Source organism: Podarcis cretensis (assembly GCF_951804945.1).
Source record: "Podarcis cretensis genome assembly, chromosome: 2".
Taxonomy (NCBI): Eukaryota; Metazoa; Chordata; class Lepidosauria; order Squamata; family Lacertidae; genus Podarcis; species Podarcis cretensis.
The window spans coordinates 22,513,064-22,539,479 of record NC_137171.1 but is presented as its reverse complement, the minus strand read 5'-3'; the positions used below and the strand labels follow the sequence as shown (position 1 = coordinate 22,539,479).

Here is a 26,416-nt window from a genome sequence, read left to right as displayed (position 1 = left end):
CTGATGGACCACACAGTTCCCCTACCCCTGCTTTAGAGAACAATATACCTCTGCCCACCACACATTCTGGTAAAGTTGTCTTCCTTGTTTGAGAACTTTCCCACACCTTCAAATTTGAATGGCCCACTGGGAGCCAGATTTTAAAAAAAAAGGTTTTCTGAATCCGATGCTTTTAGGTTCTCCCTACATGTAACTAGTGTACAAACTATTGGGAGAGAACTAATAACTATTTTTCTCTGGTGTATTTTTCTTTAATATATGAAATATATTTCTGTATATTGCCACATAGCTAAAATTTTCTAGGTGGCTTTCAGCACTTAACAACGAAATTTCAAAAACGAAATCTTCAGAAATATGGATTAACAAAAACATCAAAAGACATAATAGAAGATTATTATTTTTAAAAAAATGAAAACAAAAACAATGCAAGCAGAAAAGTAGCAGATGAAGGCATTTTTTTACATGAGTGGTAACTGCAAAGACTATATGCTGTGTATCTGAGAACAGTCGATGTGCACAAATGTATTTCATGATAAAAGCCCAACCTGAGTGTTCCATCAATATTTAATGTTCTTATTGTTGAGCTTTTTGGAACAGCTGTCTTGTCCGCCGCAGAAACTGATTGCTTCACACTCATTCTTTTAGTATTCATTTAATTCTCGGCATATTTTAACGTTATTTGATTTACCTGTTCAGTTAGCATCAGTATGAACCCTGTCTGTGCCCCCAGTTTGTTTTTCCTCCCAATGTTAATGAGAAGGAAAGATGAACCTGAAATAATGAGCACTCACCTTGATAATGTGAAGATTGCAATCTCTGCCATGTAAGCATCTGTTAAAGACACTTGATACCTGTCTCATCTAAAAGTAATGACCTGTAGTGTAGCAGTTACAGAAGATGTTAACTACAGAATACAGTTCCCTAAAGGTGACAATCACTGGGATCATAGGCTCTTCTAAAATTAAGCTGTGCCTGAGATGCAGAGATTGGAGCCTTCTTTCTTTTAGCTAGCTTACAGGAGGCATTGAGAGAGGATAGAGCAATCATTCTGTCATCTCAAAGTTTTCAGTTTGCCAGACAACGACCCCCTCTCTCCTTGCCCCACCTGCTTCTCATGGTCCCCCCCCCCCCGCAAGCCAAAATCAGGGCGTATATGCCAAAAAGGCTCAACAACTTTTGTGTCTGGAGGAGAAGGGGGGGGAATCTCCATTGCAGCAGCAGAAGTCCACTAAAGCGGCTAGTTGGTTGACGTCTGCACACTCGCTTCTTTAGCCATTATTAATATGTGATTAGGTTTTAAATAAGTTTCAAGCAGCCCCTGTTTCCCTGCCCCACACAACGGATAATGATGCTTTTCTCACCTGAGCAAAAGTGCCACCAATCCTGTTCAGTGCAGTGTGACATTGCTGATAACTGCTGTCACCCACAAAGTCAAAGAAATTCTGGGCCGCCGTAGACTTTGTCATGGACCCATCATTCAAGTCATGGGCTTTTGTGGTGATTACGGGTGATTCAGTATTGAACGCAACAAAGTGCTAGGCACTTGGAGCTCAAGGAGATAGTTGGAGGAATTTTGTATTTTCTACTTTCTGGCTGCATTATCAGTGGTACCTTGGGTTACAGACGCTTCAGGTTACAGACGCTTCAGGTTACAGACTCTGCTAACCCAGAAATAGTACCTCGGGTTAAGAACTTTGCTTCAGGATGAGAACAGAAATTGTGCTCCGGCGGCGCGGCAGCAGCAGGAGGCCCCATTAGCTAAAGTGGTGCTTCAGGTTAAGAATGGACCTCCAGAACGAATTAAGTTCTTAACCCAAGGTACCATTGTATATATATGCTGTGTTTGTGGCTCACTGTTTGAGGCCTTGGGGAATAGTCATGTTTCAGTCTGCTATCAGTATTCCCATTTTCACAGCTGAGCAGCAGAAGCTGAAAACTGGCCTAGCCCCAAGATCACCAAGTCCCTTCATGGGTAGCAAACTGAACAGAGGCCTGTATATTTACAGTGGCACCCCTTCTGTTTCACTTTTAGTTTACCAGCAATGCAGACTTTCCAAATGCCCCTATTCTCCAGGGATAGCCCCGGATTTACAGAAGCCATCCTGGTTTCTGATTTGATCCCAGAATGTCCTGCTTTTCCTTAAAGGTAAAGGGACCCCTGACCATTAGGTCCAGTTGTGGATAACTCTGGGGTTGCGGTGCTCATCTCGCTTTACTGGCCGAGAGAGCCGGTGTACAGCTTCCAGGTCATGTGGCCAGCATGACTAAGCCACTTCTGGGACATCCCTATTTTCATTGGAGAAATGTTGGAGGGTATGGAGTTATGCGACATCCGAGCCAAGAAGGCATCTGAAGGTAGCCCTGTATAGGGAAGTTTTTTTAATGTTTAAAGTTTTATTATGTTTTTGTGTATGTTGGAAGCTGCCTAGAGTGGCTGGTGCAACCCAGTCAGATGAGCGGGGCATAAATACTATTATGGGACATCCTTGTTTTCATTGGAGAAATGTTGGAAGCTTTGGCAATGGCATGCATTGAGGAACCAATTTAGTTGAAATGGGAAATGAATAAATCATTTTGTCATACTGTGGCCAGAAAACACTGCACACCCCATAGCATCCTGTTCTAATCAAACAATTTGCCTGCCAATCGAGGAGTGTGAGTTGAGACTGGAAACCATCTGGGGGAAATTGCAAACAGTCCACTAACATCCTTGTGTTAGCCATGAGAAAGCAGGGCTACTAACTAAAGCATTGATGTCAAGTTGACCCAATTAGATGTGCAAGAATACAGCTTCCACGGTCTGCCTATGAGGGTTTTAAAAAACGTTTGTTATCTGTCTGTCTTGAGAGACAATGGTCAGTATTTTTTTAGGCCTCTTGGTGTTTAAGGGAAAGTTGGCGTTATACGGCATCGTTAAGGTTCAAGAACACCTTGACATTAATTCTCATAAGGCCGGTATATGAAACGGTTCTAAACTTAAGGAAATAAAAGCACAGCCGTTTGGCACGTTGCAGTTCTTGAGATTAGAAAGTGCAGAGTTAGATCTACAGAGCTGTGTTTTAATTGTAACTATTATATATATAAAAAGAAAAAAGACAAGCATTGTCGTTCAAAGGATTTAAGGCTGATTAATAAAATTATGTAGCTCTCCTATCTTTCCCACTGCCGTTGGTGGATGCTGTACTCATTCGTACACACTATTGACCTAAATGTGTTTTATCTACTGGTTGATCACATTAGCCCTTTCAATGTTTGAGCACACCTCGAAGGACTGGAAGGTGCTTTTAAGAAGGGCAGTAACAAACAAAAGGCAGCAGCTGGGCTTAAATAATGTTGATAACTGTTTCAAAAAACCTGGAGCCCCATGGAAAACAAACAGGGAATCCTCATGGGTAGTCTTTGTCCTTGGTGATGGATCTTACAATATACAGTGGTACCCTGGATTAAGAACTTAATTCGTTCTGGAGGTCCGTTCTTAACCTGAAATTGTTCTTAACCTGAGGTACCACTTTACCTATTGGGGCCCCCTGCTGCCGTCGCCGCACGATTTCTGTTCTCATCCTGAAACAAAGTTCTTAACCCGAGGTACTATTTCTGGGTTAGCAGAGTCTGTAATCTGAAGCGTCTGTAACCTGAAGTGTCTGTAACCCGAGTTACCACTGTATTTGGAAAGTCAGACTCATAATCCGCTTGTGTCTATAATGTCAGTCCAGAATAATTTTGTGAATATAAGCTGTTAGAGCATGATGGCTTGGTTTGAATTAAAGCAGGGGTCGGCAAGGTTTATTTTGCCTGGGTCAGATCGGTCCTGCGGAGATCCCTCTGTGGGCCAGATTTTGCACGCGCCTGCGATTTTCAGCATATGCGCAGATGGGATTTCCAGCACCATGGAAGCGAGTTCCCACGCTGCACTGGTTTAGCGCAGTGGGCAGGCAACTGGGTTCAGGGGCAGCTCATGGGCCGGTCAAACGACCTCTGCGGGTTGCTTCCTGCCCATGGGCCTTAGGTTACTGACCCCTGAATCAAAGTGTAGATAGACATGCACTAAAGTACGCTAGTTTAGCTCTTGATGAGACTAAAGTACGCTGGGTAGCTCTTGATGAGACAAAAGGCTTCTAATGTTTACTTAATCTGATTTGTTCCAGAACTGGGATGGTTTGAGCATCTTCACTTATTAATGGCACTTGTATGCTGCCCCATAACTAAATCTGGTCAGCTCACAATAAATATGTCTCAACAATTCAAATGCAAAGTCAGACCCTGAACCATAAAATCAAAAGCAACGTAAACACAGAAGAAGAGAGAGACTCGTACCACAACCCCAAAGTTAAAACGTAGATATTAATTTTCCAGCTTGCTGCTGGATACTTCAAACCCATTTTCATGCTTCTAAATTCTGGCCGGATAAAATATGAAGCAGTGCAGCGACGGGAATAAGAGGACACACTGCACTTGCTGTCTTCTATCTCCCAGATTAATGTTAATCTACAGGTCTTGGATAAATGCTCAGCAAATAGTCTGGAGGCAGTTAAGTCAAAAGGGAAATGAAGAATGGGAGGAAAGGGCATTAAATAATTCTATGTTAAATACAAATTGCTGGAGACTTAGCCCTGTAATTTGTGTGGGAGGGAGAAAGAATGCTTTGTCCCTGTGGCTGATCTGTACTTCAAATGCTCTCAGGTTGAGGTTGGTTTTGACCGGGTTTTACCCGATGGTGAGAAGGCCATGAAACTGCAGTCTTATTTCCCATTCCAAGACTAAGATGTGCCATGGGACAGTGGCATGTAGAATTCGGCAAAGGGACAACTTGTTCCCTTGTTTTGGGACTAGACTTCACCTGCTGCATAAAGGCAGCAGCTTTTGCATATACTACAAGAGGCTTTGCCATGTACCTGTGCAGAAGGAAGCGTAACTAGTCAAAGGTACTGGCAATGGCTATATGCCTCACCAGCACTAGCAGGTTTCATCAGTCAAGGCACAGGCACTCGCAGACAGGGCGAGTGGGACAAAGGCAGAGCCCTTCCTAAGGATGCATACAGACGTATAATTTTAGCAGTGAGCTTGTTGCTGAAGTACATTCCCAACTTTTTAGGAACATTTTTTCCCCTGAATAAAGCTCAAGAGAAACCTGTTTGTCTTGCAGGAGAAGCTATATTGGCACATCCGTGACTAGTTAGCTGAAGTGAAGCACAAAGCCAGCAATTCCACCCCTTTTTGCAGTATTTTTAAGGAATTTGCTTAAAAACAGTAACTAGTGAAAGAAAATGATTAGATGCTGCCCTAAAACAAAGTACAACAACAACAGCAGCAACAACAACAACAACAGAATAAGAATAACAATAGTTTATACAGCAGTTTCAAAAAATGCGTGCTGTTCCCCTCCTTTGGTTCAGATGTCTCCTGCCGTGCTTAACCAGCATTCGTACTTAACCAAGATTTGAAACCAGGGTTTGAGGTGGCTTCTGCAGAGATGGAACTAGAACCTTCTGAGCCATGTGCTCTCCCAATGAGCTATGGCATGGATAGGCAAACTAAGGCCCGGTGACTGGATCCGGCCCAATCGCCTTCTCAGTCCAGCCTGCGGACGGTCCGGGAATCAGTGTGTTTTTACATGAATAGAATGTGTCTTTTTCTTTAAAATGCATCTCTGGGTTATTTGTGGTGCATAAGAATTCATTCATATTTCCCCCCCAAAATATAGTCTGGTCCCCCACAAGGTCTGAGGGATAGTGGACCGGCCCCCTGCTGAAAAAGTTTGCTGACCCCTGAGCTATGGCATCTCCCTTGAGAACTTAAAAACATCTGGAGGGTGTACTCTAGCATAATTTCATTACTAAAAATGCTGCACAGATGTTGGGCTCTGTTTCCTAAAAACTACAGAGTCCTGGTTTGGGCCTTGGTTCCTAAGGATGCATGTTTGCTCTTCACACTCTACAGCCCTGTAACCAAGGGGTAGAGAGCGTGTGGTTCTGCAGATGTTGTTGCTCTCTCACCCCCCTCAGCCCAAGCCAACATGGTTGGTGGGAGTCGGGAGTCCAACACTTGGCCAGGGGTGAGTCACAGCTTCCCCTCTCATTTTATAAAGAATCAATGAGATGCTGAAACTTGCAGGGAGAGAGAAAAGGTGCTTTTTACCTTCTCAGCATGGTACCATCAGATGTCAAGGAAATAAACAACTATCTGACTTTTAGAAGACATCTGAAGGCAGCCCTAGGGGTTCAGGGAAGTTGTTTTGCTTCCTTCAAATTTTTTCATTGCTTTTCCAAATTTATAACAAACATAAACAACAAAAAAGAAAAAAAAATTACAATATAACAAACATACAAACATTTATCCTACTATTATAATCTCACATACGTTACCATTGTTAGATGACTTCCTCAAATCCCTCTAGCTGAGTTTCCATATGAGTCATTGTAGCAGTATTCCAATACTAATTTCTAATAAAATTAACCTAATCAATTGACATCTTTCTTTCTTATCATATTCACTTATATCCATAATGTTATACAATTTAAAACATTTAACTCCTAAGCCAATTTGGTACTCACAAATAGTACTACTTATATTATCTTAGAATATTTTACTAAATAATCCTTAAATTTCTTTCATTCTTCTTAGTACTCCTTCTCCTTCTGTTCACGGATTCTTCCGGTCAGGTCGGCCAGCTCCAAAAAGTCCATCATCTTCATCTGCCATTCCTCCACTGTTGGTATTTCTTGTAGTTTCCATTATTTGGCTAACAAAATTCTTGCTGCAGTTGTGGCATACAAAAACAGTCTAACCTCTTTCTTGGGCAATTCCAAACCTGTTAGTTCAGGGAAGTTTTTAATGTTTGATGTTTTAGTGTGTTTTTAATATTCTGTTGGGAACCTCTCAGAGTGGCTGGGGAAACCCAGCCAGATGAGTGGGGTATAAATAAATTATTATTATTATTATTATTATTATTACTACTACTACTACTACTACTACTACCACTTGTAAAGGCAACCTGTTGACCCCAAACTCACCATATACTCAGACCCATAGTTTTCAACCAATATAGAGAGCTTGAAGTATGGACTCTGTCTCTACTGTATCTAAAGTACGCTAATACCTTAATAGTATACATGGTAAATTATTTTCCATGCAGAGTTGCATACTATTTATTGCAAGATTTATTTAGAATGATCATCATTGTGCAGCTAGAAAAAAACAGTGTAAAGTAAGGCCTTGGTGTGTTGTTTCTTAGTGAGAGACAAATGAACAATTACTACTTTAATCAGGAGTTTCACGTTGGCCATAAGAGCTCTCCCACCCCCCCACCTCCCAAATCCCATGCTTGGGTGTAAGCGTGTGATTTATTTGCCTCCTGTTTCTATGGTATTATTTCAATCCCTGCCAAGTCTTTCCCAGGCTTGTGACTCTTCTGGCCCTGTTGGTTTGGGGGAAAATAGTCTGATGTAACTGATTTGCTATTACAATAATTTCACTGTTTGCTTGCCTCTTCTCCACCCACAAGTGAGTTCAGGCCCAATGCATGTATTTATAGAACATGCTGCATGTTAGTTGTTGATAGTGAGACTGCTTGCCCCGTGCTTTCAGGAAAGGTTGACCGTCATTGCATTAATCTGAGGTACAGACTGCATACATCTTGGACAAGTTCACAGAATTATAACAGTTTAAATGTGGGTGTTGAGTTGATACAGGTAAGGGTCTCATCTTTTACCTGAAACTGAAGCAGACTATTGTGGGTTTTTTTTAAAAAATACAATAAAATCACTCTACCAGCTCTCTTAGTGCTGGCAAAATGGGTACTGATTCATTCATTTTGCATATAAAGACTCATTGCATAATTGTTATCAAGTGTGGAACAGGATTAATACAGTTTTTTCACATTAATTCTGTATCTGTAAAGACGAATTCAGGGTGGCTTACAGACGAATTTTAAACTAAACAAAACAGATCATTAGTTACATGAAATAAAATAAAAGCAATACAGAACCAAAAACAGTAGAAAAACTAAATATATCTAGCAAGATGAACCAAAAACCCCTTTTCACAGTCTCAACCAGTCCCAAGAGCCTTTAGAAAAAGCTGTGTTTTCACCAGGCACTTGAAAGCATATAGTGGCAAGGCTAGGCAGACCAGACCCCCCTGGGAAGGGCTTTCATTAAAATTGGGGCCACCACTGAAGAGGCCTTGGTCATGTGGACCTTTAGTCAGTGAGGGTATCCATAGTAGAACCTCAATATCAAAAGTGTCATAGCTGAAAGAACTTGAACATTACTAAAAGATTTGAGGTTTCAGGGGAAATGGTATATGTACAGAAAAACAATTCTAGGTGTTCATCAGCTTTTCAGTTAATGCTGTGCCACAGTGAACAACCTAAATTTCAGTTAATTGCAAGCTGCGTACATTGCTTTGTAACATGGTTTTCTTGGATCTTATAAGGATATTGTTCATTTTTCTTGTAGAAGTGGAATATGAGGCCTCACCTCTTGCTGCATAGTTGTAATTCTGAGGGGAAATCCCTCTTATTAAAATACAATAAGAGCAGGATCCGTTTGGTGCTGTAAATTTGTGCATCATCCCTCCAGGAAGGTTTGATTGCTATCTTCAAACAATGCATGGGTACTTGAACGCTCCTTAATAATAGTAATAATTTTTATTTATACCCCGCCCTCCCCAGCCAAGACCGGGCTCAGGGCAGCTAACACCAGATACAAAAAACAATTGGTTGGGTGGAATCTTTCTTGGCCTGGAATATGGCTGCTTTCATGAAGGCTGAACCCTAAAATACTTGAGTCGGAAGCTTGTTCCCAAGAGAAAAGCCGGCCACCAAAACACACCTGTATGTTCCAAACCTCTGTCTGTTGAACAAATGTAAATTGGATGGCGTTAAAAACAACAACAACATATAGTCGTACCTTGGTTTTCGAACAGCTTAGTTCTCAAACGTTTTGGCTCCCGAGCGCTGCAAACCCGGAAGTGAGTGTTCCGGTTTGTGAACTATTTTTGGAAGCCGAACATCTGACGGGGCTTCCTCGGCTTCTGATTGGCTGCAGGAGCTTCCTGCAGCCAATCAGAAGCTGTGCTTTGGTTTCTGAATGTTTTGGAAGTTGAACGGACTTCCAGAACGGATCCTGTTTGACTTCTGAGGTACAACTGTACTTGACTGCTTATTTCTCTGAGCTGCTCTGCAGACTGGATTTTGTTTATACCCTACAACCTTTCTCTTTTTGTTACTGGATGGAATGATGGGGACATGAAGCTGTTCTATCCCTGACCGTTCTGCTTGCTAAATTGTGCTCAGCAGGGTGAATGGAGCAATTTCCTGTGTTGTATAAAGCTCCCCGTTTTTATCTCTTCCGCTTTTCAAAGCTTACATGGCCTTTTCAGAAGGCAGCTGGCATATCCAGTACAGCCTCGTGGATTTACTTTTTGACCGAGGTCCTTCTGCATGCTGGCATTAATCAGTTAAGATTGTGCACCGTGTAGCAGATTTGCTCGCAAAGAGGCAGAGATTAAAGGGAAATCTTATTTTTCTCTTTGGTTTCCCACGGCAGTCTGCGGGAACGCCTATGATTTCTCCTCACTTTGAAAATAAAATGCCCTGTTGATCCACAACAGGAAGCCCATGATATGCCCTCGCTCTGGTTACCTTTAGTTAACTATAGTTGCAATACTTTGTCCTTGGGGGTGGCCTTTTGAAGACCACCTGGAAGCCGTAGTTGGTTCCAGAATGCAGCTGCTAGATTGATAAGGGCCCAACTCTGTCACCCCAGTTGTTAAAGAAGCTTGGGTTGATTTCCAGGCACAAATCAAAGCGCTTCTGTTATGCCATGCAAGACTTTTAAAAGATTAAGAGTCTGAAATATCTGAAAGGACCGCTTACTCCCATATAAATCTGCCTGAGTATTGAGATAGTGTAGAGACCTTCTTGGGAATCTCCAGTTGTCTAAGGGGAGGTGGAGCGCAACTTAGGGGAAAGTGTTTTTTCCCCCAGTAGCAGAACTCCATCTTCCCAGAGAAGCAGGCTTTGTCCGGCTGCAAGAAGACAATAAAAGTCTTCTTGCTCATCTCCCACCCACCCCCACCCCCCGCTTTAGTGTTTATTGTGGCTAACCTGTCAGACGGCTGTTGCGGTTGCTCGAGAGTAACCAGGCAGGACTCCAATCTGAGTTTTATAGGCTTTATTTTGGTGCAAACTATTTACAGTGAAGAGCCCCAAAGCTCATGTCTGGCTCAATCACTAGCAGAATCCGGGAGTGGTCTTTTTTTGTACCTCCCCCAATATAAAAGTTTTGTTACCCCCAACCGTCTCCGCCCCTCTCTGTGCCCCAGACTACTGGGCAGGATGGGCGATGGCAAGGGCGTGCTTCCCCCCTCACTGGCTTGCTCAGGAGTGGTGTTAAGGCTCTCACTAGCATCCTCTGGTCCTTGCACCTCTCCTCCACTGGAGGTGGGGCTTTCGTCCTCCCCGAAAGAGGAACTGCTTCGCAAGATTTTCGGAGGCTCCCTGTAACACAACTGCCCTTCTATTTCTCACCTCTGAGCCGATGGCAGTTCCCTGACATAACCGTTTCTTTTCTTGGTGTGCCACTGTTTTTGAGATTGGTTGCTTTCAGACATAATGCTAAACCACACTGTGGCAACCAGCCTTGGCAAGCTTTGGGCTCCAGTGCTCCCCAATCCCCTCCAGTGTGGCTACTGGGAGGATCTTCCATCCAACTGTGGTTAGTGCTATCTATGGCAGTGTTTCCCAACCTTGTGCCTCCAGCTGTTTCTGGACTACAATTCCCATCATCCCTTGCCACTGGTCTTGCTAGTCAGGGATGATGGGAGTTGTAGTTCAAAAACAGCTGGAGGCACAAGGTTGGGAAACACTGATCTATGGGTTAGACCTGTGGCATTCCAGATGTTGTCAGGCAATAACTTGCTTCACCCCGACCATGACGATGCTGCCAGGGGGCTGATGAGAATTGCAGCCCAGTCAGTGTTTGAAATTAGCCAGGGGCCAGGCATGTTTTGTGATTGGTGCAGGTCCAATTGCAACCTTTTTGAGATCTCTGGATTCCAGGTTGGTTACTGGGGATAGCAGAATGTCACTTAGAGAAGGATCTGAAATATTTCCTTTGTAGCTTGAATTAGTTTTATTCTCAATTGTTTTATTTGGTGTTTTAATGTGTCGTAAACTGTTTAGAATTTTTTTCTTTAAAATATAAAGTGGTATGGAAATGGAATGAACAACAACAACAACAACAAATTCCACTGGGGGTGGGTGGGAAAAGGACGCATAGACATTCCATTGTGGCGACCGCAGCTTAGGTTTAAGTTGCCATTTGGCAATTAGATTATATATCTGAGTTTCTAACACTGATAATGGGCCACAAATTCCTTGCACTTGTTTAGGGGGGAAAGTCCAGACAGGAACCCTAGCTGAAATGGGCTTGTTTCCCTGAACCTTTGACTTCCTAGATGTTTCTGAACTGCAGTTCCTATCAGCCCTAGTAAGTCTTGCCAATGACCAGGAGTTTCAGTTCATGGATAGTTCTCCACGCCTTCTCTAATGGCTGCATAGCCCTGGAGACAATCCGTCAGACGTCACATGCTGGCTTTGGGCTGGGCTGGAGCCATAGTGGTCTAACTCACAATTAAATGTGTGGGGGGGGCTATCCCCTCCTCTCTCTTTCTGCCACCACTTCCCCCCTTCTTGCCACCTGCATGAAAGTAGCATGTGGTCCTTGTGTTGCAGGTTGTCCAGCCCTACCCTAAACCATAGTTTGTCGACTCCACTCCAAACCATAGTTTGGCTGGGATCCAACATAAAGTGTAACCACAGTTACTTGAAAACAGAAGGGGAATCTTCTGATCTCTTCATGGCCACATAAGAGACAAAGAGGGGAGGGCAGAACACATGAATTATTTGGCTTCTGCAGATAACACAGCTATATAGTAAATTTTGAGTGTGCATTTCCCCCCTTAAGAATTCTAACCAAACCGAAGAGTGGGTTGTTAACATTTATACACCTCTACTGTTTTTTGTTGTTTTTTTAAGAGCAGAATGAACACACCAATAACTAATTTAGCCTAGCACGTATGGGAGAAAATCAATTTGAAATTAATGTTGCAGAAATGACTTTGAATTTCTGATGCCAGCATGCTTGTAGGGAATGTGAGTGTGTGTGAGAGAGAAATCCAGATGTCTCAAGGCAAAGGTCGGACTACCAACAGACATTTGCTCCAGTCAGCATGGCGAATGTTCACATATTATGGGAGTTGGCAGTCTAGCAACATTTGGAGGGTTTACAGCAGGCAGAACAATTGGCAAGCCTTTAAGGTGCCACAAGATTCTCTGCAAGAAAACACAACACATGTACCCCCTGGAAATGTTTGCAAACTAGCATAGAAATTTGTGTCGTTGAGAACAAATGTCAAAGATGCCCACCCCCCACCCCCCAGTGACTGACATGTTTTGGCAATGAGAATTTCTTCCCCTTTCACTCTCCTTTTTTTCTTGCTTCACATAGTCAGCACCCTCTCAGTAGCACATCTTACTCAAAATACTTAATTTTGCTGACCTTGTCCAAATACCTCACTTCTTTGCTGAGTCATGGCCGGATTCCTGTGGAAAATCTGTGCCCCTATCTGAGCTCTGCTTCATGCAGAAAGAGTCATAACTGCATGAACTGAGGGCTTGATTCGCAGAAGTTGCTGCTATTTTGAAAGCTGGCCTGCAGGGAAAAGTAATGGAACATTCTGCTTCAAGTAGTTGTGCAAAGGCCCTTTTGCTTTTTGCTTGTGAGGTCATTTGCCGTAGGCTTCTGTCCTGGGCCCGTTGTTGTTTAACGTCCTTATAAATGACTTGAATGAAGGAATTGAGGGGATGCTCATCAAATTTGCAGATGACACCAAACTGGGAGGGTTGGCTAATGCTGCAGAAGGCAGCCAGAATTCAAAATGACCTTAACAGATTGGAGAACTGGGCACAAGCTCACAAAATGAATTTCAGTAGGAACAAACGTAAGGTTCTGCACTTAGGCAGGAAGAACCAGATGCACAAATATAGGATGGGGGACACCTGGCTTACTAGCCGTACATGTGAAAAGATATAGGGGTCTTGGTAGACCACAAGCTTTAACATGTCAACAGTGTGATACAGCAGCAAAAAAAGCTAATGCTATTCTAGGCTGCATCAACAGAAGTATAGTGTCCAGATCAAGGGAAGTAACAGTGCCACTCTTTTTTGCCTTGGTCAGACCACATTTCGAATACTGTGTCCAATTCTGGGCAACTCAATTTAAGAAGGATGTTGACAAGCTGGAACGTGTGTCAAGGAGGGCAGCCAAGATGATGAAGGGTCTGGAAACTAAGCCTTATGAGGAACGCTTGAAGGAGCTGGAAAAGAGAAGACTGAGAGGAGATATGATAGCCAAAAGCTGCCACATAGAGGAGGGAGCAGGCTTGTTTTCTCCTGCTCTGGAGGGTAGGACTTGAACCAATGGCTTCAAGTTGCAAGAAAGGAGAACATTTGAAAAAACTTTCTGAAGGTAAGAGCTGGTTAGTGGTGGAACAGACTCTCACGAGAGGTGGTGGACTCTCTTTCCTTGGAGGTCTTTAAACTGAGGTTGGATGGTTATCTGTCATGGATGCTTTAGTTGAGATTCCAGCATTGCATTGGGTTGGACTAGATGACCATAGGGGTCCCTTCCAACTCTGAGATTCTATGATTCTATTACAGTGGTGCCTCGCAAGACGAAAAGAATCCGTTCCGCGATTCTCTTCAAATAGCGGTTTTTTCGTCTTGCGAAGCAAGCCCATTGACGGCTTAGCGGATTAGCGCTATTAGCGGCTTTTAGCGGCTTTTATCGTCTTAGCGGATAAGCAGATAAGCGGCTTAGCGGCTTAGAAAAAGGGGGGGGAGAAAAAAAAACCCCGCAGGAACTCGCAAGACATTTTCGTCTTGCGAAGCAAGCCCATAGAAAATTTGTTTTGCGAAGCACCTCCAAAACGGAAAACTCTTTCGTCTAGCGAGTTTTCCGTCTTGCGAGGCATTCGTCTTGCAGGGCACCACTGTATTACAGTGGTACTTCGGGTTATATACTCTTCAGGTTGCAGACTCCGCTAACCCAGAAATATTGCTTCAGGTTAAGAACTTTGCTTCAGGATGAGAACAGAAATTGTGCTCCCGCGGCAGCGGGAGGCCCCATTAGCTAAAGTGGTGCTTCAGGTTAAGAACAGTTTCAGGTTAAGAACGGACCTCCGGAACGAATTAAGTACTTAACCTGAGGTACCACTGTATCTTTGGTGGGGGTGCTTTACTACATCTTGTCTGTAAACTTTAGGGGGGGACCCTCTTTGAGTGGTGGTTGACTGTGTATGGCAAGTTCATAGCAGGCCAATCTTCTGGTACGGGTAGATAACACAGCAGGTTCTTTTTGCTGTACACCGTTTTTGTTGCTGGAATATTTTTTATTTTTCTTCCACTTTGGTAACTCGGTTTAACATGTAAAGGGAAAAAAGAACAAAGCGTTTGCTTGGAGAAGCAATGGTAAAGGGAAGAAGTGAAAGGGGTAGGGGTGAGATTTAAGGCTTGCCCAGGGCAGAACGCCACAGCATATTACTAAACTGAGCAAATCTGAATGTTGTGCTTTCCCCCTATTTCCTTTTCCTTCTCCCAGTCCTCCCTCTCTTCCCTCAAATAATGAAGGATATAACTGATCTGTAAAGTGGACTTGATGAGGTGAAAAGAGAGGCAATGTATGTACTTTTGCAACCCAAGAAAATATTTAATAAAAACAATTGAAACAAACAAACAAAGGGAAAACTGTTTGTACCTAGCCATCCTTTCAGGGCCTTAAATCAAGAGATTTGTTCTTCTCCTCCTAGGATTTGAGAATGTGTTTGTTCTCTTGCTGAAGTGGGGGCATTGATGAGGATGACGACAATAACAGCAGACTAACATGTAGGCATCAACTTGTTGCCTACATCATTTTTAAAAAACAACAACTACAGCATGTGAGGAATAGGCAAACATAATGTTTCCCTGACATACATGGTAATAAAGCCAACCGGCTCCTGGCATTGGGTCTGTCTCGAGGAGGTCACGGCTGCTGCAGCTGCCGCCTTTGTCTTTGAGCAAGGCGCGTGTTGTTCTCCTAGGCCCTTTGTCGCCATCCCTTAGAAGAGAAAGTACCGTAAATGTATTTGCAAAGCAAGTCATCAACAGATCCTTGTGAAGCAAACAGTACAGAGCTGTTGGTTCATCTGGCTCTGGAAGGGACTGCCTGTTGGTACTGTAGGTAGGGTCTCAGCGGCCCTTCAGACCCTGTTTTGTGGCTCCCTGGATGAAGGGGGTAGGAAGGGGAAAAATAGGTGTGCTCATTTGAGGAAGTGATGAAGGTGTCTATTATCATTGCAGAGAAAACCTGCAGAGAAAATCAGTGCTTAGCATATTGTTGTGGTTGGTTGTGCACCAGTTCGGCCAAATCGCATTTCCCAGTCCAGCCTAATTTACAGAGTGATTGTGACGTGAAACTTGCGAAATCACTTGCGGTTGTATTCATTGGCCCTGGGAATTTCCCCCACTTCTATGCTGATCTGTACTCTGCTTGGGTGGGGTAGAGTGTTCACTGGGTAGAAGTGTTCTTGTTGAAGCCTTGCCAGCTTCCAGCAGCTGACTTTTAATTAAAACAAACAAACATACGGGCTTGCAAAACACAGCGCACCAAGAGTGGTGCTTATGCTTGTGACTGATTTAACACAAATGAATCATAAGAAGGCCTAAGTATTAAAGGCTTGTAAACCTGCTGAAGCTGAGTCATTCTGCTGGTGACTGGTCTTCCTCCACCCTCTTGAGTAGCATTCAACTTCACACTATATCTGTGTTGCAATAGGGTGACTTGTAGGTCATAAGTCTATGTCACATGGAGGAGACGGGAGCTCATTCGTTTTGAAAACTGAAATATACTTGGAGTCCTTCAGTGATTTCATGCTCTTTATTGCAGCTTGCAAAGGTAAAGGTAAAGGTACCCCTGCCCGTACGGGCCAGTCTTGACAGACTCTGGGGTTGTGCGCCCATCTCACTTAAGAGGCCAGGGGCCAGCGCTGTCCGGAGACACTTCCGGGTCACGTGGCCAGCGTGACATCGCTGCTCTGGCGAGCCAGAGCCGCAGACGGAAATGCCGTTTACCTTCCCGCTGGTAAGCGGTCCCTATTTATCTACTTGCACCCAGAGGTGCTTTCGAACTGCTAGGTTGGCAGGCGCTGGGACCGAGCAGCGGGAGCGCACCCCGCCGCAGGGATTCGAACCGCCGACCTTTCGATCGGCAAGCCCTAGGCGCTGAGGCTTTAACCCACAGCGCCACCTGCGTCCCTGCAGCTTGCAAAACAGTGATTGAATTGCCCCCCAAACATCAGGCTTTTATATACATTATTTACACATTGAGTCCCGTCTGATTGGCTGATTCTGCTTCCTTCCTGGAGCCTGATTGGTCTTTTCCTGCAGGCCAATCAATAGAATGCCAATCAGTTGTTGCATTCTACGATCCTACCAGCCTAATAGGCTGATTAACTTCCTCCTGGAACCTGATTGGTCTTCTCCTGCAAGCCAATCAGTTGTTGCATTCTAGGATCGTACCTGCCTGTTGTTCTAGGATCCAGTTGTGGCCGACTCTGGGATTGCGGTGCTCATCTCGCTTTATTGGCCAAGGGAGCCGGCATACAGCTTCCGGGTCATGTGGCCAGCATGACTAAGCTGCTTCTGGCGAACCAGAGCAGTGCACGGAAACGCCGTTTACCTTCCCGCCGGAGCGGTACCTATTTTTCTACTTGCACTTTGACGTGCTTTCGAACTGCTAGGTTGGCAGGAGCAGGGATCCAAGCTTAGTACATAACAAAAATGCATTTATCCAAGGATGGCTTCAGGTTTTATGTGTGTCCCTGACCCAAGAGTAGTCAGATATTATTAGGACTTCTGCTTTCAGTGGCATATTGCTTTTTGGTTTTTTTAAATTAAAAATGCAGTGAAATGGCGACATACAAATTCAGTAAAACAGAGAATACAGCACAAAGCAATATGTAGTGTAACAATGGCAGCAGTGTTAGAAATGGAGATAGGAAAGCTAGGAGCTAAATGGCCCTTAAACCTAGGTTATGGGTGCAACAACAGAATGTCTAGGTGTGCTTTTTTAATAACAAGAATACAAAGCTGACAATGAACAAACTGTACCTAAAATCTTATGTTCATTATTCACATGGTCTAGTCCTTCACCTCCCACCTCCCCCAATATTCTGAAGAGGGTCTCTTCTCCAGTCTTTAGAGTAGCTGGAAGTGGGGAGGCAGAAAAAGGTCCTCCTTTCTTTCCATTCTGCAGTTTTAATCTGAAATCTTAGGCACAGTACAGTGGTACCCCGGGTTAAGTATTTAATTCGTTCCGGAGGTCCGTACTTAACCTGAAACATTTCGTAACCTGAAGCACCACATTAGCTAATGGGGCCTCCTGCTGCCGCTGCACCGCCGGAGCACAATTTCTGTTCTCATCCTGAAGCAAAGTTCTTAACCCGAGGTACTATTTCTGGGTTAGTGGAGTCTGTAGCCTGAAGCATATGGAACCTGAAGTGTATGTAACCCGAGGTACCACTGTACTGCGCCCAGAGCTAAAAAACGGCTTGCCCTAATGAAATTCGCTGTTGCAAAATGCGCCTAGAACAATGGGAGTTTTGAACACTGAATAGCCGTTCCAACGCAGTTCCTGGCCATTTTGGTCCATACAGATTTGTAAAGGATGGATTTTTAGGGCGGTATCGACCACACACACACACACACACACACACACACACCTCTCTACATGGGTTTTGAGAATGAGAACCTGAAGTAACTTACCCTGAATTTCAACCACTTGCCTGTCCCTGTGGAGGACTGTATTGATTTTTAAGGTGATATTTCTTTAAAAGGAAAGGTGGGGAAGAGAATGTCGGTACTGTGAAAGTTCCTTTTAAAGCTTGAGAGTGGCAGTTTGTTTTCTTTCTCTTGTTAGCTGGGCACAGAGGAGTGGAGAAACAGGGAGCCAATATACGAGCAAAGATCATCTGGAAATAGTGGGGGGAAGAGATCTCAGTAACTTTGCATGGCGGCCTCTGGAAGGACACAGAAGCCTTTGCGCACAAAGCCTTGCTGCTAAAGTTGTATTTTTGCCCAGGCAGTGAATTGCTTTGCTTTGTTTTTTAAGGAGTTATGAAGGAAAGCAGATCAAACGGACAGATTAGTGGTCCAAGTTGTGGACTCAGTGGAATTTGTGCCAGGCATTGAACAAACAACTCACCAAGGTGCTTGAAGGAGTTTTGCAGCTGAAGGATATGAAGAGCTGTGGATATATAGCGAGGGATGAATGTAAGTAAGGGAAGCTGACATCTGGGTAGGTCGGAACACAAATTAATGGGTCCTCCGCTTTCACCGGAAGGGTTGTGATAAGGTTTTGAGCCAGATGGCTTGCAGAGAACCTTTCTCTAAACAGGATTGCGTGCGCCTCGAATCATTAACACATTTGCCATCAACTTCAGAAGTTGAGTGATTAATTCTGGCATAATTAGTAAGAGTACAGACGAGAGTGGAGATCCCAGTGTGGTGTTGTGGTTAGAGTGTTGGACTGGGACCTAGGAGACTAGGGTTTGAATCCGCCCTTGACCATGAAGTTCACTGGGTGACCTTGGACCCATCACTACCTCCCAGCCTAATCTCCCTCATAGGGTTGTTGTAGGGATTAAGTGAGGAGGGGGAGAAGGATGCAAACTACCTTGAGCGCCTATGGAGGAACAAGGTGGGACATTAAACAAACAAACAACAAGGAAAGAAATGGTCATATGGTAAACTGTTAAACTATGACACAAGTATGATATTCTGTCTTGTGCAGCTTAAATTCGGTTTTCCACATTTCTGCAGCAATTCGTGATTCTTATAAAAACAATGTTTATGAAAATTCTCCATAAGAAGACTTGGTGTTTTAGTTGTATCTCCCCCACCCCAGCTAAATAGAGATGGTGAAGTCTTTATTGGACTAGCAGAAGAAGAAGAAGAAGAAGAAGAAGAGTGGATTTGATATCCCGCCTTTCACTCCCTTTAAGGAGTCTCAAAGCGGCTAACATTTTCCTTTCCCTTCCTCCCCCACAACAAACACTCTGTGAGGTGAGTGGGGCTGAGAGACTTCAAAGAAGTGTGACTGGCCCAAGGTCACCCAGCAACTGCATGTGGAGGAGCAGGGAAGCGAATCCAGTTCCCCAGATTACGAGACTACCGCTCTTAACCACTACACCACACTGGCTCTCACAGTGTGATTCTAGCAGAATCACAAGCTGAATATTTCGGCTGTAAAACTATAAAACCGGCAATTATTTTCCTGTAGCACAATGTGTTCTCTAAAATGTTTTCTTTTGAATTAGGAATGCTTCCACATTTCTTTGTGTAAGCCCAAAGATGGTCCACTAAGTGTTCTTTTGGCAAGGAATTCTTTTGTGTACAGAATTGATGCCATAATCTCAATTATTTGTATTGCAGTAGTGATGTTTTACAGAGGTGCTACTGTAATACACATTTGTAGATTTTATCTTGTGAGCTGCCTTGAGATCTTTTGAAGAAGGGTGATATATAATACTAACAACAACAATTTATTTGCTAAATTTCACTAATTTAGTATGCATCAATATTTTTTCCATTTAGTATATAAATGGGAAATTCATTTATTATCAGGTAACTAACACTATATTTGCAAGTAATAAATGAAACCATGTTAAACTGTTAACAAAACAACAACCACAGTATACTTTGGGAAAGATGTGGTGCAAAGGATGTGCCTAGGCGGTAGACTTTGTGCTAGTTAAAATATAGTATGAACTTAAAAAACGACAGGGCAGAAATCCAAGGACTGAAATAGTTTGAATTCTCGAAGTCTTAAGATTATCTAAATGGTTGTTGTGGAACTAAAGTGCTGAAGAATAGTACAAAATGTGTTATTGTTGCAGCGCTCATTTTGCTTCCACAAGTGGATCAAAATTGGTCACATTTGAAAGAGGCTTTGTAATGCTCAGTATTTATAGTGCTTGGTTGTGTGTGTTCAATTGTGTTTTGTAAATACCCTTTTACTAACAGCCTTGAATTCGGCATTGCTTGGGAATTCTAAGGAATGAAAAACTAAGTGCAGTTTTGAAAGGTTTAGTTCGCCATCTTGATTCAAAATGGTGTCCTCTTATAATCAGCCATAGATGACAACCTCCTCCTTGATCTCAGGAATGTGGCTACAATGTCTTAAGACATCTCCAAACTCACAGAGAACTGACAACTTTTCAAAATATATAGTCTATCTATCTATCATCCATCTATATCTATCTATCTATCTATCTATCTATCTATCTATCTATCTATCTATCTATCTATCATCTATCTATCTATCTATCTATGATAGTTGCCACTTTTCTTTATCTAACAAAGTCTTCAGCAGTGATTCTCTGGTCAGACTTCCAAGTCCTGATTTACTTGCCTAGCCTGTCCTTCCATTTTTTAATAGGTACTATAAATAACAATGGCTGTTTGGACAATTAAATATTTCAACATAGTCATTTGTGGTGGTGGAGTCAGCTGGGCTGATTTGCAAGTCTGCTGGGCTTGTAGAAGTTGCTTTTTTCATTAGGCAGGAGTGCCATTTTGGACTTACAGTGGTACCTTGGGTTACATACGCTTCAGGTTACATATGCTTCAGGTTACAGACTCCGCTAACCCAGAAATAGTACCTCGGGTTAAGAACTTTGCTTCAGGATGAGAACAGAAATTGTGCTCCGGCGGTGCAGCGGCAGAAGGAGGCCCCATTAGCTAAAGTGGTGCTTCAGGTTAAGAACAGTTTCAGGTTAAGAACGGACCTCCGGATCGAATTAAGTACTTAACCCAAGGTACCACTGTACTTTTTTTTTGGGGTGGGGGGGAGGGAAACATTCCTCCATTCAGTGAGTGCCCTGAAAAGTGATAGTGAGACAACCCATCTTCAGTCTGGGGTGCCCTCCATGCATAAACAGAGTTTTGAAGTGGTGTGCAAAACTAGGAGCTTCTACTTGTGATTAGAAAATGTATGAAATTTCCAGGTGTCAGAAAAGGTTATTTATGTATGCAGCAACTGCGGCCCGTGTTTCGATAGCCCCAAAATGGAAAGTGAGCGAGGACCCAACTAAAGAGTAATGGTAAATTAAGTTGACAGAATACGCACGACTTGCAGATTTAACATATAGAATAAGAGAGCAAGAAGAACATATGTTTAAAGAAGATTGGAAAACATTTATTGGAATATATGGAAAATAACTGTATACAGCTGAAAACGCCGGCATCATTAAGATAAATTCAACAGAGTAAATAATTTTTGATGGATGTAGAAGTGGAAAAATTGATTCGAATGGTTATAGTAAAATATGCAGGGATGTATGATATGTAAAATGAACCATGGAAAGAGAAGGGAAGTCACTGGTTTGTAAAATGTTTATTTGAAATTGTAAAACAGAAAACTTAATAAAAAATATTATTTTTTAAAAAGAAAATGTCTGAGCATGCACAGAGAATTGCAACAGACTTTAAGCAGGAAAAAACACATAAAGCCCAGATAATGTGTGAATATGCTCACACGCAATGTGGAGACAGGCAGTGCCATGCGGGTGCTACTGAAATCAAAATTTTAATGCAATTTTCCAGTTACTTAGAACAAGAGCTGGATCTCAAACTAAACTCTGTATAATTTTGGAAACTGTTAAAAAAAACTTTTAAAAAAAACTTTGTGAAAATGTTGTAAGAGTACTTTCATGTTGTTGTTGTTGTTTAAAAAAGGAAACTCTCTAACCCCAGGGTTAGCCAATGTGGTGCCCTCCATATCTTTTGGGACTCCTAGGGCCCATCAGCCCCCAGCCAGCATAGCAAAAGGTCAAGGATGATGGGAGTTGTAGTATCAATATCACCTAGAGGGCACCACTTTGGCTGCCCCCCGACTCTTCCAAAGGTGTACCATCTCCATGAGGATGCCTGTGACACAATTCTTTATTTATTTCACAAAATCCATGCGCCGCTTGATTTTTTTTTTCTAAAAAGCCTCAAAGCAATTTACAAAATAAAATCGAGAAGAAATTCGCAACCGTACTTTAAAACATAACAAAAGTTGAAATGCTAAAGCAGATTAAAATTACCTTGGATTTCTAAGCATCTGGGTAAGCTTGCTTTAACAAGAATGTATTTAGCAGACGTCGAAATAAAAACAGGGTAGGCGCCTGCTCGGTCTCAATCAGGGGTTCAAAGTTCCACACTTGGAACGATCAAGTTCTTACAAATGTGAAATGGGCATTCTGTGGCAGTGCCAAGTCCGCTGATCAAAGCGGCTGAGTGGGCACATTTGGGGTAAGGCGATCTCACAGGGCAAACTGGTCCCAAGTTGCTACGGTAACAGGTTCTGCTTGTGTGAACATACATTGGTAGTTGCAGTCAAGGTGGAACAAATCAAAACCTGACAGCGTGCCTCTCCTTTCTGTCAAAAGAGGGTTGTAAAGCTGGGTGGTGGGTTTTTTCTCTCTCCAAATTCTGTCAGTCTAGAACAGGGGTCAGCAAACTTTTTCAGCCGTGGGCCGGTCCACCGTCCCTCAGACCATATGGGGGGGCCGGACTATATTTTTTGGGGGGAAATGAACGAATTCCTATGCCCCACAAATAACCCAGAGATGCATTTTAAATAAAAGCACACATTCTACTCATGTAAAAACACCAGGCAGGCCCCACAATTAACCCAGAGATGCATTTAAAATAAAAGCGCACATTCTACTCAAGTAAAAACACGCTGATTCCTGGACCATCCGCGGACCGGATTTAGAAGGCGATTGGGTCAGATCCAGCCCCCAGGCCTTAGTTTGCCTACCCATGGTGAGGTGGCATGGATTAAGTGATCTGTGTGAGTCTTCCTTTGTTAAGGAGCAGGATCAAATCTCCCTCTCCTCCTCCTCCTCCTCCTCCTCGAGCGAGCTCCATTGTGAAACTGCCTGGCCCAGGTTGCAAAGCTGTGCGCTTTGGGTCTGGATTTTCTGCTTGGGCTGCAAACTGCATTATATGGCTGTTGGATTGAGTGGAACTGCTTTGCAGACAGCTTGTGTGTCTCCCCGAGCCACATGCTCTCCCCATGCACCCAGGCTTCAATTGTTCTAAACTCAATTGTTGGTAAAATGATTGGGATGACAGATTTAAGGTACTGTGTGCTGAAATTGAGGGACGGACCGAGAAAAGGGAAGCAGCTGGCACAGCAAGCATTCTAACCCCCTTCCCCTCCCCTTCCCGCTCCTGTAAACTTTCCGGGGTGAAGTACATTGCTGTCACCTCCCCTAGCACAGCATATGCTGTTGAGATTGTGCAATCAGATCATGCATGGGCACTCTCAATGCACTCAGAAATTGGGCAAAGTAATATACAGTATTTAGCAGAGGAGGGGCAGAATCTTCTGTTGCTTGTCATTCTGGAAGGTGGGAGGAAGGATGAAAAGAGTTGCTGGCTGCTAGACCGGAGTTATATTGATGAACGAATGTGAAATCTCAGCCAATTGGTGTGTGAATGGAGAATATCTTGATTTAAGGTTGAACTCAACAGCTGTTGATGTAGATTAGAGTTTTTGAGTTCATTGGGGCAGCACGCCGTGTCATAAAATGTTGTCTTACTACCATGAACTTCCATCAAAGGTGAGGCCCCCTCTTTAACATTAACTGGGGGAAATGACTCCCACAATTCTTAGTTGTGTATTCCAGAGTGAGCACCGTACCTAATGGCTTGACTTCCCTAGCTGCTCAGTTGCACTGGGTTCCTTAAATTCTAATTGACCGTGGAATGTGTGGTGATGTTTTCTACTTTGCAGTGGATTCTTATGCATGCCTACACAGAAGTAAGCGCTGCGGAGGTCCGTGGCATTTCCTCCCAGCCAACTCTTTCTAGGATTGCAGTCAAGAGGCAATGGATCCAAGTTCTAACTTGGTTCCTATCATTGCTTTGAGCAGATTAGTCATTGCGTAAGTGCTAATGTCCCGGCATATACTTATATTCTTTATCCACAGTGAATAATAGGTCTGTTGCATTACAAATAATCAATTTTAAGAATCGGCGTGCGATCTTGGCGCTGGTTTGAACTTCTACAACTGTTTTCAGCCTAGCACTTGGCCCTGTGTGTGCATGCAATGTATTCAATTAAACATGTCGGATGCATTCGTACTGCGTTCCAGGATATCCTCTTTGTTTTAGTTAATGTTCACTTGCTGTAATTACATCCTGTGTTTAACTTGAGGGGAAGGCAGAGTACAGTGACATGCTTACTCTGATTTCTAAAGGCCTTTAGGAAGAAACTGATTTTCTGGATCCATTTCAGTTGGGGTTTAGGCCTGGTTTTGGCACAGAAACTGCTTTGGTCACCCTGTATGATGACCTCTGTTGAGAGAAAGAGAGAGAGAAGGGAAACATGTCCCTGTTAGTTCTTCTTGACTTCTCAGCGATCTTTCGATACCGTCGACCATGGTATTCTTCTGGAGCGACTGTCCAAACTAGGGGTGGGTAGCACTGCTTGGATGGTCACTCCCAGAGGGTGTTACTCGAAGAGTGCTTTTCAGCTCTGTGGAACATCCAGTGTGGGGTTCCACAGGGCTCAATCCTATCCCCTACGCTTCTTAACATCTACATGAAACCGCTGGGTGGGGTTATCCGGAGGGTTGGCGTACATTGTCAGCAGTATGCTGATGACACTCAGCTCTATTTCTTCTATACATCAGCAGGTGCGGCAGTGGAAGTGCTGGACTAGTGTCTTGCCTCGGTAATGCACTGGATGAGAGCCAACAAACTGAAACTCAATCCAAATAAGACTGAGGCACTGTTAGTGGTTGTGGGAATGTTCAGGGATGCAGGAGAGGATATATTGTTTGATTATATCCTTTTCCAACTTGTGTTAACAAGTGCCACAATTTAGCAGAGTAACATACCCCTTTTTAAACTTGCAGCGGATGCGTTTGGTCAGGCTCGCTAAAGCCTCTATAATAACTGTTATGGTATTTTCCCCTTATTCCCTCATAAAAGATAAGACACGACACAGTCTTCTACAAAAGTATAAAAAGAGTTTGCTCACATATCATTCTGTTCACAATAGGATCCCAGAAGGCAGACTTAGCTTAGAAAATTAACATATACCTGGAAACTATCTCATAAGAAGACAGTCCCTTTGTCCTCTCTTGGTTGGAAGCCAAGAGGGCATCTTTGGCTAACCGGATGTTGTTTCTTCGATGCATGTAGTCAAAAGAGAGAGATGGCTGCCCTGCCCTGTGTTTTTGTCATTACCTGCACAGGTGAGGCCATACCCACCTCTAGTCACATGCAGAGAAAGTCTGTCCCAGCCCAGAAGGAAACAGGAAGTTTATCTGCTGGCTGGACAAACATTCCTCCCCATGTGTAAACATGTTTACTCTCGGAATGTTGTACTTGACTGCTCTTGTGTTTCACACCCCACAGTGGTTAGTTCCCTAGACCGGATGGGTGGGAGATCGGCTGCTCTTGATGGGGTCACACTTTCTCAGAAAGAGCAGGTTCGTAACTTGGGGGATACTCCTGGTTGGACCCTTTTCTGTCGCTGAAGGCTCAGGTGGCCTCAGTGGCCAGGAGTGCCTTCCATCAGCTTCGGCTGGTGGCCCAGCCATGCCCCTATCTGAACAGGGATAGCCTAACTACTGCTGCCTATGCTCTGGTAACCTCAAGGTTAGACTACTGCAATGCATTATACATAGGGCTGTCTCTGAAGACAGTTTGAAACTTCAGCTGGTGCAGAATTCAGCGGCCAGGTTGCTCACTAGAGCAAGGTGATTTTAGCATATCACACCGATCCTGGTCCAACTGCACTGGCTACCGATTAGTTTCCGGGCCCAATTCAAAGTGCTGGTATTGATCTATAAAGCCTTAAATGGCTCAGGACCACAATTCCTCAAGGACCACCTCTTTCCATATGAACCTACCTATACCCTGAGATCATCTTCTGAGGCCCTTCTTTGTGTGCCTCACCCATGTGAGGTCCGGAGGGTGGCAACACGAGAACGGGCCTTCTCTGCAGTGGCTCCCCATCTGTGGAATGCTCTCCCCAGGGAAGTTCGCCTGGCGCCTTCATTACACACCTTTAGGCGCCAGGCAAAAACGTTCCTTTTTAACCAGGGCTTGATTGACCTGATTGACATCCTATGCCCTTTTGAAATGTGGGCTTTTTGGGGAGGGTTACTGGGTTGATGTTTTGATTTTGATAATGTATTTTGTGGGGTTTTGTTTTGATTTTATTCTGTGAACCACCCTGAGACCTCTGGGTATAAGGCGGCCTATAAATTTTAATAATAATAATAACAATAATATTATTTTTTAAAA

At 43.5% G+C, this 26,416-nt stretch overlaps 1 protein-coding gene across 5 annotated transcripts in view; it reads left to right on the top strand.

The window, feature by feature from the left end:
• Window positions 1-26,416, top strand: part of TEX2 (testis expressed 2) — a 93,290-nt gene that overhangs the window by 26,167 nt on the left and 40,707 nt on the right. The window contains exon 1 of one of the 5 annotated variants that reach the window (XM_079965368.1): window positions 18,073-18,373. The exons of 3 other annotated variants lie outside the window; for them this stretch is intronic. In XM_079965368.1, coding sequence (XP_079821494.1) covers window positions 18,340-18,373 — 34 coding nt within the window. In that variant the 5' untranslated portion in view covers window positions 18,073-18,339. Of the gene's footprint in view, window positions 1-18,072; window positions 18,374-26,416 lie in introns of those variants that run through there. One more of the 5 variants, XM_079965367.1, reaches the window with a different exon arrangement.